This window comes from Ostrea edulis, chromosome 1 (assembly GCF_947568905.1).
Source record: "Ostrea edulis chromosome 1, xbOstEdul1.1, whole genome shotgun sequence".
Lineage (NCBI taxonomy): Eukaryota > Metazoa > Mollusca > Bivalvia > Ostreida > Ostreidae > Ostrea > Ostrea edulis.
In genome coordinates, this window is record NC_079164.1 from 83,656,754 (window position 1) to 83,672,470 (window position 15,717).

The 15,717-nt window shown below is 38.6% G+C and overlaps 1 protein-coding gene across 5 annotated transcripts in view; it reads left to right on the forward strand.

Annotated features, from left to right (window-relative positions):
- The window catches only part of LOC125678232 (uncharacterized), a 57,951-nt gene that overhangs the window by 14,373 nt on the left and 27,861 nt on the right, over positions 1 to 15,717 (forward strand). For 3 of the 5 annotated variants that reach the window (XM_056163504.1, XM_056163491.1, XM_056163498.1), the window contains 8 exons: positions 384 to 531; positions 1,027 to 1,129; positions 1,863 to 1,926; positions 2,209 to 2,291; positions 2,394 to 2,580; positions 2,675 to 2,808; positions 3,221 to 3,341; positions 4,345 to 6,792. In XM_056163504.1, coding sequence (XP_056019479.1) covers positions 384 to 531; positions 1,027 to 1,129; positions 1,863 to 1,926; positions 2,209 to 2,291; positions 2,394 to 2,580; positions 2,675 to 2,808; positions 3,221 to 3,341; positions 4,345 to 6,792 — 3,288 coding nt within the window. Of the gene's footprint in view, positions 1 to 383; positions 532 to 1,026; positions 1,130 to 1,862; positions 1,927 to 2,208; positions 2,292 to 2,393; positions 2,581 to 2,674; positions 2,809 to 3,220; positions 3,342 to 4,344; positions 6,793 to 6,968; positions 7,112 to 7,920; positions 8,021 to 15,717 lie in introns of all 5 variants that reach the window. The other 2 variants (XM_056163502.1, XM_056163497.1) reach the window with 2 other exon arrangements.

Genomic DNA, 15,717 nt, shown 5'->3' on the forward strand with positions numbered 1-15,717 from the left:
ATACATATTTGTAATTATAATTGTTTAAATGCATACTGGGTATTATAGAGTGATCTAAATCTAACAAGAACATGATACAGGTCTTCACTTGTTCATGATTTAATATGAAACCGTGGGAGGGAATTAAAATAGGCTGTTTCTGCTGCATAATTCCATTCATGTACTGTGTATTTGGTAGATAGATATTGTTTAAATTATTGCTAATCAAAGCAGGAACATTACAAAATATATATGTAACTGCACTCATTCAAACGGTAGCACCATAAAACATGTTAATGATTGTATCAGAAGAACTGCCGATGTACATGTATTAGTAAGGCTTTACATGTAGCAATCATGAAAACAATGATAGGTGTCTCTGATCACTACATGCTTCTTCTCAGGTCAGTTGACTGGACAAGGAATGACCTATGCTGAGTTTATGAAGCAGACTAGTGGACAAAACAGAAGTGCTGTCCTGACCAGGACAGACTTTAGACCAATGGACTGGAAAAGCTGGGAAGCTGAACATTTTATAGATGGAATTTTCAGGTGAGAGAACGGAGTTTAAAGGTTAAAAACTACCAAGTAATCTCAATGCTTAAAGAAGAATACATGGCATCTCTCATATATACGGGTAGCTGCCGTGCTTATCCATAGAGAAACTGGCATTTTCCATGCCTGATTGTGATAAGACCGTGTTGACAACAGCATTACGTCGGATCACCCCGGATGACTAGAATTTTGCATCCGGTGTCGACCGGCTCCTGATCCGTGAATGTGTGAAAGGGGCTTTAGGCTCAAATCTCCAGATAAGGATGCTGTGGCCATCAAGGCAAATGGAATGTGAAATTTAATCAATCGAGTACTCAGACACACATGTAGTATATTAATCTATGCCTTTAAGAATAAAGAGTGATCCAAGAATACTTTTTAGGTTTTTATTTGACTTTTTAGTATACACAGTTTCTTTTTTTTTCTAGTATATACATATATGTATATAGAGCATGTATCGACTTTGACGTGAATGTTTCTTCTCCACTCTAGGGACAGTGTCAATGAGATATCACTGATCGACTTGTGTAAGAGAGATCTGGGACCTGCAGACAGACATGTTCTCAACATTCATGACCTAGAGGCATACAATAAGGTTTGTACATTAACTGGTAATTTGCAAATTGGACCTAATTTTGAATACAATTTTTACTACGGTACCGTACATAATTAATTGTATGAATTTGGTGTGAAATTGGTGAGACATAAAAAAGTAATCATGAATTAGTAATAAATCTTGGATTTGTAATGTATGATGTCACAAACACATCCACCTCTCCCCACTCCCCCCATTTTCTTTTTACTGGCCCTAACTGTTATTTATAAAGCTATTTTCCTTCAGAAAAATGTAGGTGCCATGCAGCACCAACATTGGAAGCATTCAGGGCCAGTTTAGCCAGCGTGCCCTGCTCCTAACTACTGCACCACTAAACTACAGCTTGACTTCTTTTTTTGAAATTATATATATATTGTAAATATGTTCAGTTTTTTCCCAACCGTCTATAAAGCTTTCTGCTTTTAACTGAGCTGGAGTTACCCAAAACTCAAGCATGAGTTCAACTCTGAAGTGGAAGAAGAAGAAGAATTTTAAGAATCAATTTCAAGAATATTTTCAAGAAAATAAATCTTGATATTTGTTTTGGACTTTTTCAACATGGAGATACATGTAGCTTGAGTTTAAAAGAAACAGAAGAATGCTTAAAGATTTCAGGGCCAGAAGTGACTGTTATTGCACCAAGTCTTTTGTATTGTAAATACAGTATAGAGTATTGTATTTTTTCTCAACACATTACACATGATGCAGTATATTGTCATTTTTGTGTGTGCAGGGCAGGCAGACGATGTTGAACAAATGTTTAAATGAAGCTTGTGGAAGCCCTGATAGAATTCCGGGTATGTAACCTATATTTGAGCTATCAATAGCTTTGCACATGAACAGATGAAATTATGTTTAAAGATGATTTAGTTTTAATCTACATGTACATGTATGTACAGTGAAACTTCTCCAAACCGGCCCCTTAGAAAACCTGTCCTCCCTCAATATTGGCCAATTTTTAAAGATAAAATGTATCTAAATGCAAGTTCTTGGTAAACCGGCCATTTTTTTATGGTCCAAGAGCTGGCAGGTTTAGAGAAGTTTCACTGTATATGTATATTAAAACTCATTCATTGCAGACATTGTCAATACCACCCTGAAGGCTCAGTTACACAACGTGCTGCACTACGATGTCATGTCATGGTGGCAGCTCAAGATTCAGGTATAATGTCATGTGTGAAGCTGTATACATATTGTGGAATCATTTCTAGGTATTTTCTCCTCACTGAAATACACGTTCCTTTACCAACTGTATTTGTTTCAGTTTATGCTTGGATTGTACATAGTGAGAACTGAAAAACCAGAAGAAAGACTTCGAATTCAGATGGAGATTGACTGGAGGTCAGGAGGTCAACCGGTGTTAAACAGAAGGACAAGAGAACCATGGCAGGACCCTGTTCAGAGAACAGTAGGACTACGACAAGACCAGAACAACAGGCTCAGAGGTAATGGTAAGGTTTGTCTATATGTACATTGTAATAAGTATAGTTTTTCAATTGTTCAGTAATCTCTTCTAATGTTTCAAACTTACTCATCCCATTTTAGGTCCACACGACAGACTTGTTACAACTGAACAACATGGAGATTTACCCTCTACCTCCTCAACCACAGAGGCCTCTGGGGATAAAGACTTAGTATTCGCCTCTGATTCACAAACAGAAAACTTTATGATACAGCAGGTAAAAATTGGTTCTGTGATGTTTTAGCTCACCAGAGCCAAAGTTTTTGCGAACCTTTCGGGAATTTGATTTGGTGTAGTAATGGAGGCTAGACAGAACATAAGCTGCATTTTATGTGAGACTGTTAAAAGCCCATGATAAATGTCACTTAGTTCAAGGCAATGTCACATACTAAAATCTCCTATTTAATTTACAAAAGTAGTGGTGTGTCATTATATTATTATATGTCTATGTGAAGGGATGCCCTGTTTTGCAAAGCCCTTATTAAAAATTTTTACATGTACAAAAACATGTGCATAATAAATGGATATGTATTATGTAAATGCACATTCAATTGGTACGAAAGAATTTTCTTAAATTTTAACTCATTCGATCTTAACTTGTTTTTTTTTTTAAATGATATCTTTTACAGGCTGTAGCTCTCAGCAAGCAGGAAGAAGCTGAAGAACAAAATAGCATATTACTTTCCCCAGCTAAACAAGTGGCCCCACCATCAACATCAAATAGAATCCCAAGAGAAAGGCCTAGAACAGGTACAAAAGTGAAACATGGTCTAAACAAGGAACTGTTAGAGAAATGTAAATCTTTACACATGGTGTCAACATACATGTATATGTATCTTTCCAGTTTTCACTCTTGTGATATTTATCTTATATCTTGTATATTCATTTTCATTTTATTTGGGGGCATATAGTTTTTTGTTTGTCTGCAAAAACTTTAACCTTGGCCATAACTTTTGAATGGATGGTGATAGGAATTTCACATGTATATTCCTTGAGACAGGAGCTTTCATTTGGTATCAAAATGTTTGACCTTGTGACCTTCACCTTGGAGTCTGACATATTTTTAAAAATTTTAAAAACCTTGGCCATTACTTTTTAATGGTTAGTGATGGGGCTTTCATATTTCACCTACGTATTCCTTTTGACAAGACCTTTCTTTAGGTAACAAATTCTTTTACCTCATAACCTTGAACTTGGAGTTTGATGTACTTTTGTATAACTTTAACCTCTGCCATAACTTTTGATATTGATTAGTGAAAGGGATTTCATAATGTGTATTCCTTGTGATAAGACCTTTCTTTGAGTACCATTCTGTAGATTCCTTATTTTACGTGAGTACTTATTATGGCGAAATGACTCATGGACATCAATCGCGAGAAAATAATTTCGTGAGTGCTCTTTTGATCAAATGTTTTTGCAAGTATTTTAGCAATATAAGAATAAAAGCGAGAAATATTTTTTTGTGAGTGATATTTCTCGCGAAATTATGCGATAATAAATTCCTCGCGTATATTTAGGACATAGTAAGATATTGTCTGCTCAAATATCTTAATAACCCTTTACTTGACAGACTTTTGAAACACTTTTAACTTTGACCATAACTTTTGAATGGTTGGTGATAGGGCTTTCATAATTCACATGCCTTGTGCATTCCTTATGACAAGACCTTTCTTTGGTTACCATAGTTTTTTAACCTCATGACCTTGACCTTGGAGTAACAGTTTTCAAAAAAACACATCCTGTCTTCTTTCAGCCTCAGATAAGAAGTCTGCCACTGCAACAAAGTCACGGGAGGATGAGGAGCTAGAACTGGCCTTAAAACTCAGTTTAGAGGAGGCAGCAAACGGCGGTATCGGTGATGTTATACCCTCTGTAAACAGAGACATGAAGGACCCAGTGATTGATGACGCTGAATCTAATTCAATCAATGTCAAACAAACGTTGATTCGGGTACACCCAGACCTCAACATGGACAGCCAGGAAGAATTGCAGTATGTTCTAGAACTGAGTAAGAAATCTGCTAACATCACACATGAGGGAGACATACCACACAATAATGATGACTTCATTGATGTGTCTGAACCCAAGGAGCAAAAATTGTCTTCTCTAAGCAGTACCACAGAACCTGAAAGGAAGAAACACAAGTCTGCTAATGTGTGTGAAAGTGAGAAAGGGACTTCTAAATGTAGTGAGGATGAAGATCTCAAACTTGCTATTGAATTAAGTTTGAAAGGGAATCAAAGTTTGATGGGCAGACGATCAACAACCCCACGATCTGCAAGAACCAGTCCTCCGTCCAATAATCAGTGTCTGAGTAACCCAGTTTTATGTCCCACTGATTTAGACTATACAGATTTGGATTGGGCAATACAGCTCGGTTTAAAATCAGACTCTGACAGTGTTCCCTGTGATGTTGGAAACGTCAGCAATCAAAAAAATGTATTTGATGTGATTGAGATAGAAGATTCGCAAGATTTACTCGACGGTTATTCAGATTTAAAAAGAACCGATCGTGAACAATCTTGTGATGAAGAAAATGTTACTTATGAGAATGGATCTCATTCTGAATCGATGGAGTGTATTGTATTGGATGATTCTCAAGGAGAACCAGTTTATAATGTATCTCAAACAGAGAAAGAAACAGCTTCTATTGATTTCATTACATCTTGTAATAATTTGAAAATGAACCCTTGTCAGCTAATAGCTGAGAAAGAGAGGGAAACGGAAATGAGTCAAGGATGCCTAGCTCCAGACACTCAGACGGAAGAAAAGCAAATTTTAGATCAAGGGAGTGATGTTGCTGTACCAGAAACTGTGCTCGAGTCAGAGACATTGTCTACTTTTTCACATTATGAGAAATCTGTAGTAGAGCCAAAGCCTTTCAAGTTTGATGCAGCTACAAACATTTCCGATGGGATCAGCAATGAAAATCTCGATCATTGCTATAACCACGCAGACAGATGTCAGTTGAATGCTAGAAAATCAAATAAGACTTTGTTCTGTAATGAAAAATATGTAGTTCATGTATCAAACAGAGATACAGACACTGGAGAATCCAGAAATTTTGAAAATGATGACCTGGATGTTATTCCACCTTCTCCAGGTAGTCGAAAATCCAAACCCTTAACTACTACATTCAAAACATCTGCCCAAGACAAATCATTTCAGCTATCTGTGGAAGAGGAAAGCATTGAAGAGAAATGTATTACAAACACAGACAAAATACAGGCAGATGAAAACAGTGGAAAAGCCAACCAGGACAGTGAAGGAGATTCTCAAGATTTATTCTGTGAGAATTTGGTACTCCCATCTTTGTCTCCATATAATCCGGAGACTGAGACTCCTGGCAAATTACTTCCTATAAAGACCAAACAAACAGCACAACCTGGAGAGGATGTTTTGCACAATCTAGTGAAAGTGAAACAAGAATCAACAGACATAATGGAAAGTGCTGTAAGAAATGAGGAAATTGTGATGGACAGTCAGACTTTGGAAGACAGTCAGGAAGAATTGCCCAAATATGACTGGATGAAATTATCTCCATCTCACAGAACTGATCATATTACTGTTAAGGTGATGACACCGGTTGAAAAAGGAAGTAACTTGACCTCAGATATTGTCAAAGGAAGTAGTTTGAGTCTTGGATCTACATCAAACATTAATATTAACATTCACATTGATCATATTGATAAAACAAGTCAGTCATGCACAAAAGGTAGCTTAGTTGATGAAGATGAAGAATATGCCAAACGTCTTCAGAGAGAACTGAATGAAGAATATGAACGATCTAAATGGAAAACATCACTGATCAGAATGGAGACAAGATCTATTAAAAAGGAAGATGTGTGTTCAAGCCCCCCGAAATCTTTAAATGGAAAATTCAGTAAGAGGCATGAAGAAGATTTTGATGACATTGATGCTGCGATTGCTCAAAGTTTGCACAAAGAGTTAAACAGTCCGGCACCGAAGACAGGCAGGAAACTGCTATTACAGGATGAGAAAATAGCGAAACAACTGGATAAAGAATGGAATAAGCCAAACAGTAGTGGCAGAATGTCTGGAGGGGCGGAAGATGAGGAATTAGTGACAAGTTTACAGAACATTGAGACTGAAAACCAGGAGGATAGAGACCGACAGATTCAGATGGATGAGGATTTGGCCCGTCAACTTCTGGAGTCGGATGATAATGGCCAATCAACAGGTAAGACGGCTGTATTATCATATGTATTCACTGTATCTGTGCAAAGGCCCTTGAATTTTTCTTTACCAGTAACTTATCAGTGCATGAAATCAATATTGAAAACAGTTATGAATGCTATGGTGTTTCCCTATAGTTATTTTGAAATCACATTTGATGCTTGTCCCTTTCTTTTTAAGGACAGAAAGCTTCGTCTGTAATGAAGAGGAAAAACTTTCTCATAAATGACAGCCTTCCTAAAGCAAAACTATCTAAAAATGAAACATGGAGAAAAAATTTGTTTACAGAGGACCAGAAACCCAGGAGAGACAGTTTATCCCAGGTATTGAATTCAGTTTACATATGACATTTGTCCCTACTGACAATATGAACACTACCTAGTTACTTCACAAGTAAATTATATACATGTACAGTTGTAAAGTGGGTATGAGAGAAATAGCAAATTTATGGTCTCCCTGAGACAAAACTAGCTATTTCCTGAAACTGCAAATGTATATCCCAAGGTGGCAAATCAATTGGGAAATAGTTTTTGGTTGGGGGGGGGGGGGGCTTAAAGTAGTACTATACCCCAAACTACCCATTCTGTAAATGTTATATTATACAGAAACGATCTAAAGAGATTATTCATCAATCACACATTATTTTAACATTGACTGGCCAATTCTTTCACATTTTTTTTTAAAATTTTGCTCACTCATAATAAGTTCCAAGACACTTTGTAGATTTTTTTTATTTATTGTCTATAATCAACTGGAGTTCTTGTTTGGTGAGAATACCAAACCTCCCTTCTGCAATCATTACAGTTGGTTTATTATGATGTCTGCTAATAACATTATGTCATAAATCTCATGATTTTTGTAACACTCTGCCTAACAAGCATTTCTATTGGTTAGAAATGTCAATGAGGTGGAGTTGCCCCCAGAGAGTAGCACTGATCTAGTATTCAGATGGGGTAAATGAATTAAATGCATTTTCAGGGAAATAAAGAGTTTTATCTTATTACTTTTATATAGAGAAAAATCAGTGGAGGTATGATAGATAAACATTATATATTTGATTCATTAAAACTTGTTGACTAGAAATTCAAATTAAAGTTTAACTTTACAAACCAATTTATTTTGAATTTTAAAGCTTCAACAGATAAGAAGAGAACAGAGTGATAGATTTTTGAAAGAAAGATCAAGATCAGCTGCAGGAAGTAGCTCATCAAACAGGTTACCCTGGGATACTGGTAAAAACTAATTTTCATGAAACTTATTACCATAGAATGTTTTTTATTTTTTTTTCTGCAGGTATAAAATTTGGTGGTTTTCTAGTTCATAAGTGTAAAAATAATTTGATATATCATTTGGTGGACATGGAGTTCCAAACCAAAATTTGATAAGCAGTTTAGCGTTAATAACTTATATGTAAAACACTTATAGCAAAAAACAACTGACATATAAGAAACCTGTAGTTTTTTTTACCTTCCAAGCTGAAGAGTGCTACATTTGTACCTTTGATATAAAAAACAACTGCTATACAGAGTTATTGTTCTTGTGAAAAATGCATTGTGATTGCAAACACATTTGGGTGCAAATGTAGCTATCAAAAATTTGGTGGCATGATACCAAACCACTAAAATGAGCCAAAATTATCACCCCATGAAAAAAACCCGCTATATGGTGTATGTGTAAGTAAAATTTTATTTCCTATTCCCGTTGGCATCCAGATTGAATAGGTCCTCAGTATCCCTTGCTTGTCGTAAGAGGTGACTAAATGGTGCGGTCCTTTGGATGAGACTGCAAAAACCGAGGTTCAGTGTCACAGCAGGTGTGGCATGATAAATATCGCTTCCTGCTCAAAGGCCATAAATGCCGGGCATAGGACTTATAAATTTTGCAGCCCGTCACCGGCAATGGTGATGTTACCATATGATTGAAAGATTCTCGAGAGGGATGTTAAACAATATACAATCAATCATTCCCTATATTACAAAATTTGCTGGATGTGCTAAGCTCAGATGAGCTTTTCTGATCAAAGTTTATCAATCTGTTTGTCATCTGTCTGTAAATTCTGTATGTAAAATCTTTACATTTATTTACTTCTCAAGAATCACTAGGCCAATTTTAACCAAGTTTGATGCAAAGCACACTTGGTGAAAAGGAGATTCAAGTGTGACCAAATGAAAACTTAGACTCCATTTTATAGAAAGATAATTGAAAAATGGTATTAATAAGGTGGGGTGTTTAGAACAAATTCTTCTCAAAAACCACAACCAGAAAAGTTTTAATTTAAGTAAAATGACAACTCAAGTAAACTTTGTTCAAATCATGATCCATGAAGCCAGACTGGGGCCACAAAAGGGGTTTGAAGTTTTACACATTAAAGGAGAATTCTGGAAAATGTGTCAATATGTCAAATTAATACATTAAGCATCTTTTCGTAGTGTAGATTCAAGTTTTATTACACCATGATCCATGGAATTTTTGGTGAGGCAGCAATAGGGGTTCAACATTTTACAGAGGAATATATGGGAAAATCTTTTGAACGTCTTCCTTTTAAGAACCACAGGGGTACAATATGTCAAATTGATATGCAAGAGTCTTTATGTAGAGTTCTTCACACTATTCTCTGTGTGGCCAGGGTAGGGCCACAATTGGGATTTATTAATTTACAGGGAATATATACAACTGCTCAGGTGAGTGATGTGGACCATGGGTCTCTTGTTCTGTTAACCCTCTACATGTAAGTGGTGTTTATTTTCAGTTTGTCAAACTGTACACAATATGTCTTCAGAGCCCTTTGCTTGATGTTATAAAACTTCACACATACAGTTCTTGCACATATCAGATCAAAGGGTGAAAGGTCAGGAGTTTTAATGTTTCAAAATCATACTGAGGTCAATAATACCAAGTGTTGTCTGTCCAATATATTAAGAGTCCTTTCCTTGAAAGTCATCAAACTTCATTCATACAGTCCCTGAAACGTTCTTCTTTCCCACTTGAACGGTGAACACACGGTGAGTGAACGGTGAACGCACAGTGAGCGAACGGTGAACGAACGCAGAGCAAACGGTGAACACAATTTGGTGAGCGAACGCAGAGCGCAAAGTAAACGGTGAACGAACGCTGAGCGCACGCGAAACGCAAAATGATCTATTTACTCGGAATGTTTCAGATTTTTCCCTGGGATTTTACTTATTTCTTAATCAAGTAATAAAATAGATGTACATGTATATTTCGTCAATTAATAAAAAATGAAATAAATCGGAATTGTGATACAGCATATTTTACAGTTCTGGATATATTCAATGTTGTACATTAATACACACAACCACACAACAGTCATACACAAACAAAAGCAAATTTCGTATGTACATTGTGTATACCATTACATGTACAGACACATTTAATGCATGGGTATAATATATATACAATGCATGTGAAAAGGAAAACACTATAGTCTACATGTGTAGTGACATCCAGAATTTACAGGTGTTCATGTATGGCTTCAAACTTTATGAGCTCAATCTTTTGGGATACCTGTAATTAACAAACACCCCCTAAAGGAGTCAAGATAGATGCAGTAAACAAACAATACCCTGTGTCAACACCTCAACACTCCTAACAGTATTAAATATTCCCACTTACATTTTATGTCATTCATTTGTCTCAATTACATCGACTCGAGGAAATAATCCTAGAATTTATGCACATGTAAGTACAAAACTTACTATTTTTATTATTAATATGACCATAGATCGCAGTTATATCGAGCAATATTTGTATAATGTTTAAAGGTTAATGCAGAAACGTACAAGATAAACAATTACATTTTTGCATTTAGGACAAATTTACAAAAGTTTCAAATTTGGCAAGAGTAGTAAATATCAGTTTATTGACAATGTCTTTTATAAATATAGGCGTAAAAATAGCTATATCAATTTGACATTCTGACACGTACATACGGTACAATTAATATACATTATGCAGCATCGTTTGTTTGTTTTTATTTTTCAAAGTAGGGGGGTGACTTGTTTAAAACTCGTGTCAAGCAATACAAAATAATTATAATAATTTGTGCTTTTGTCCGAACTTGAAAATGCTAAATCATGAACACAGGGGAAGAGGTTTTCATTATCTGAAACTGCCTTATTTTTTGTACTTGGGTTAAATTCATAACGACAAATTTTTATATTCGTCTCTTATTTAGAAATTTTTTTTAACAAAAGCTCAAATGAACCTTTCGACATTCACAGTGGATAATCCTGACATTTTGTACTTCAAAATTAAATTTCTGATATAGTAAGAAAGTCTCCTTCCACTCTTACGCACACGTTCTATTTTCATTTTCGCCTTGCGCCACGGTTGGAGTCACAAGAGCCTGAAATCCTGGAGCTGGGTCAGTGCGGATGACTGCGAAGGGTCGATCCATTGGTCTAAGCTCTATGCAGGACTGGATAACTGCAGTGCAGAGGGTTTCCGCTTTCTCATCCTCAATGATTCGTGCGGTGGTGTAAGAAGAAATACACTCACGCATAATAAAGACAAGCTGTTTTTCTCGCTTCATAACGTCAGCAGCAAATAAGCCTCCTATAGTCTCAGGAGGATCTGATGTTGTTTGCTCAATAATAAAATTTGGAACCTTCTGAAGTGCAGAACACTGTGAGCATGCAGAGGTGATACTGTCAATCGCTTTGTCCATATCCAATGCAAAGAAAAACCGTTTCATGATAGTTTTCATTTGGTTGGCACTGGGGTGGGCGAGCTGTAAATGAATCGATGTAAGTAGTCCATGGAGTACTGATCGAGGGATTATGATTAACTCTTTAGATGGCACAAATGGGTCATTCCGCTTAACTTCTAGTAATCCGTCAGAAGTTATAGTAGCGACACTGAGATAACGTTTAATATCTTTGATGTTGGTTGCTTTACGGGAAGGACGTGTACCCTGGCGAAGGTGGGAGCAAGTCCTCCTCAGGTCAGAGCACTCTGGTTGTATTGCTAACCAAGCAGATCTCGTTGTGAATGGTAACTTTGTGGAACCATTAAGAATGTATGATACGGATGTGCTGCGGACAACAGAGTCCATAGACTGTGCGACAAAAGAACAAATTTGGCAGTTAGGTTCTATACACTCAGGGGCGTTGCGACTTGAATGGTCCGAGGGTAGGATGGCTGCCCCAGCAACGTGACGAACAGAAACCTGGTACCTGCTAACTGTTGACAAGAATGTGTACACACGAGGACTGGCAGAAAACTCCCCACGACATAATTTGTCATATGCCATCACACATGGTTTACTGTCTGTGAGAACACAACAGGGTCCTAATGACTGAACTATGTAAGGGCTGTAATGTTTGACAGCAGTCCCAATTGACAACGCTTCTACCTCACATGGAAGCCATGATACTTGGCACTTCCGCAGTTTGGCGCTGAAAAATCCGGCAAGAAGTAGCTTGTTGTCACCTCGTGAGATGTACAGCGTGCACCAATGCCAGGCTTGCGCAAAGCACCGTCTGTTACTATCCAAAGGGTGTCCTTTGGATGTGGTATGTGAATGGTTTTGGTAGCCTTCAGGGCTTGTTGGGCTAGGTGAAAAGCATGGATCATATCATCAGACCACGAAATGGTGTCTTTGGAGTCTAAGCCTGCAATACACTCCTCCAATGGGGCTAGCAACGAAGATCAACCTGGTATTACTCGAGACAATACTTTATAGGCACCCAGAAAGCTACGCATGGCTTTTACCTTGGAAGACATTTCACAGGATGCTAGAGTGGCTGTGCGATGCGGGCTAGCACTAAGGGTTCCTTGTTGCCAAATCCATCCCAAGATTGTTGTTCTGAGAGGTGCTATAACTGTCTTTGAGGCTGATAATTTGAGGTTGCATTTGTTCAAGGCTGTAAGAACCCTGGAAAAATTCTCAAGGAGCTGGTCTGGCGTGTCTGCTCCACAATAAAGATCATCTGCTAGCTTGACAACTATACCCTCTTCAAGCAGGTCACCCAAAACACGGCATGTAAGCTCTTCTAGAGCTGTCTCAGATCCGGGCATTCCCATAGCTGAGCGGGTGTAGACACGGATGCCTCGGAATGGTGTAACAACTCCACAGTATTTCATGGAGCCTCTGGCAAGAGGGATTTGATAGAACGCTTTGGTAAGGTCTGTCATAGCAAGGTACTTCCATTGGCCAATTTTCCGCAGAATAGAATCAACATTTGGCATCAAAGAGGGTTGCGGCTTGCAGTAACGGGCTACCTCAGAGAAGGCAGTCACAAGTCGGAATCCACCAGATCCTTTCTTAACAAGAAATGAGGGGTTTAAGTACTCAACTGTGATCCCCAGCTCTTCGGGTTTCTTAAATACGCCCATGGCTTCAAGTTCATTAAATTGGGTCTGGAGTAATTCTAATTGATTTCTCTGTGGGGGCATGACAGGTCCAATGTTTACCTCAGCCTTAAAGGATCCAGCGTATCCATTATAACCATCTGAGACAGGGCTAAAAACCAAGTCATTCTCTGCAAGAATATCCTTAAAGGCTTGAACAGTCTCTGAGGGAAGAACGCCATCAGGATCTACTGTAACTAGTGATGAGTATGGTATTAAATGTCTGGAGTTGCTCTCAGAACTAGCATAGGTATCTGTCGACATGATGGGCACTGGCTCTGTTGATGGAACATATACCTGCCGGACATCACAGAGGTGTTCATGCTTGCGAACTGTTACAGGATCACTGCTAGTATTCTCAATGCGAATCTTGTTCCCAACACTGTGTACAATGGAAGGGGTAACAAGGGATCCTGAAAGGTGAGGTTCAACGGCAAGTAGACTATCACGCTTAAGTACAGACTCTGGAATGTCTACCTCTAGATAGTCCCCTGGCCACACGGTTGTAGAGGCCACTGTACGAAGAACATGTGCTTTGGTGCTGTTTAGGGCAGTTCTGTTAGCAGTGGTAACTGATCCATAAGTGTAAATAGTGTCATTTCCAATCAGTACTTGACGTTTGGATGGTCGAACAGCTATGTCGTTTGCCTCCATAAAAGGAATACCCGCAAGAACATCAACGTCTAGATTCTCGATCACTAGTCCTTCGAAGAAAAACGAGTGGGAATCTCTGGAGAAGCACAACTTTGTTTCACCCACAACCTTTAATGGTGAAGAGCCATCGGCTTGATGAGCTGATTGGTTGGTGGGGCTGACTTTTCCATTCAAGTTAGTCACAGTTGATGCTCTTATCATGTTCCCTGTAGCACCAGAGTCAATTGTGAGACGAACATGAGTGTGTTGAAAGAAAACATCTAGGTACGGTGACTGTCGAATAGACACACGGTTGCTAACTAAACTAACAGTAGGCTCAACATGGGACTCCTCATCAAGGTTATCAATGTCAGAGTCAGTGTATTGATCTGCATCAAGGAAGCCAAGGATTTGTCTCGCTTTTGCCATGTATCTCCGGTCACTGTCTGGTAGAAAACGGCACTCGCTGAGGAAATGAGTACTGGTGCGCTTCGCTTGTTTACATAATGGGCAGGAACGGTTTTGTGATTTCATCGGTGGTCTCTGACTATGTGAAATATGAATATCCTTATGAGGTTGAGTGAATGTGCGGAATGATCTGGCATCCTCGTTGTTGCGAATTTCCTCAAGAGGTGAGGGGAGAGCCTGAGATATTTCAGGCTTTATTGATGCCAATGTACGCACCCTAAGCTCTGTGCCATAGCGCTGCTTGACAAGTTGAGGCAGTGAGGGGTTTATTAAGCGAAGCCAGGTCAGAACAATGAGGTTCTCAACTGTGGGCGACATATCCTCATCTTCGTCGATGTTCACGCCATGGTGTGTGATACCACCTTCTCTTTTGAGCAGGTTGTCATCAAGGAAGGCTAGAAGTCTCTGATAGAGATCCTCAGGACGCTCATCTTGGCGCAAAGTGATATCATTAAAATCGAGGAAATGGGCGCCGGATGACTGAAAACCAAAGTGTAACCTTATGGACTGCCATATTTGCTCCAAAGAAGTCGAGTTCTTCACTATTACATTGCGGGATATTACAGGACAGTAACTGGCGATCTGGCCAAGCATAAGGTCTAGAGTGGCTGATTTTTGCTGCGCTGTCTGGCGTTGGTTCTCTGGAATCGGGTCATCGTCATTTACAAAATCCCGATTCGGGTTAGCTTTCGATTTTTTGGCCCATTGTGCGTCATGAGATAAAAATGCAGCAAAGTTTGGATCAAGGGATAATGAGTATATTAAGTTTTGCTTCCAATTCTCGAAGGAATTTACAGATTCAGTTTTGGAAAGACACCATTGTTTGGGTGCTCTGTGTGTGTTTGCCATACTTGTGCCAGGTAAACACGTTGTCGGGTGCGTGTAGAACTACTTACACGAGGATCCTCGTTGTTAACTTCTGGAGACGTAGGGTCGAAGTCGCTGCCACCACGCCACGGTTGGAGAGAGTCCACAACAAACGTGTCACTGAAATACTCTTTATTTCCCCGAACACAAGCAATAAACAAACTAACAATATGGCGCCAAGCGGGAGAATGAATGCCCGTATTCCGAGCCCGATCATAACTCAACCAACACAGCTGATAACCGTGTTGGCGTTGCTATCAATATTGGTCCTTTCACTTTGGTGTTCCGAATGACAATGAAAAGACTGAACGATGAACGAACGGTGAGCGCATGCTGAACGCAAAACTGTGAACGGAGAGCGCACGCTGAACGAATGATGAACGAACGGTGAACGAATGGTGAGCGAACGAAAAAATGGTAAAGTAGAACGTTTCAGGGACTGTACATGTAGTTTGGTTCTGCAGTAGAATTTTATATGTTTTGCCTTCCTCGATATCTTCCTCGATATACAGTAGAATTTTATATGTTTTGCCTTCCTCGATGTCTTCCTCGATATACAGTAGAATTTTACATGATACACATACATGTG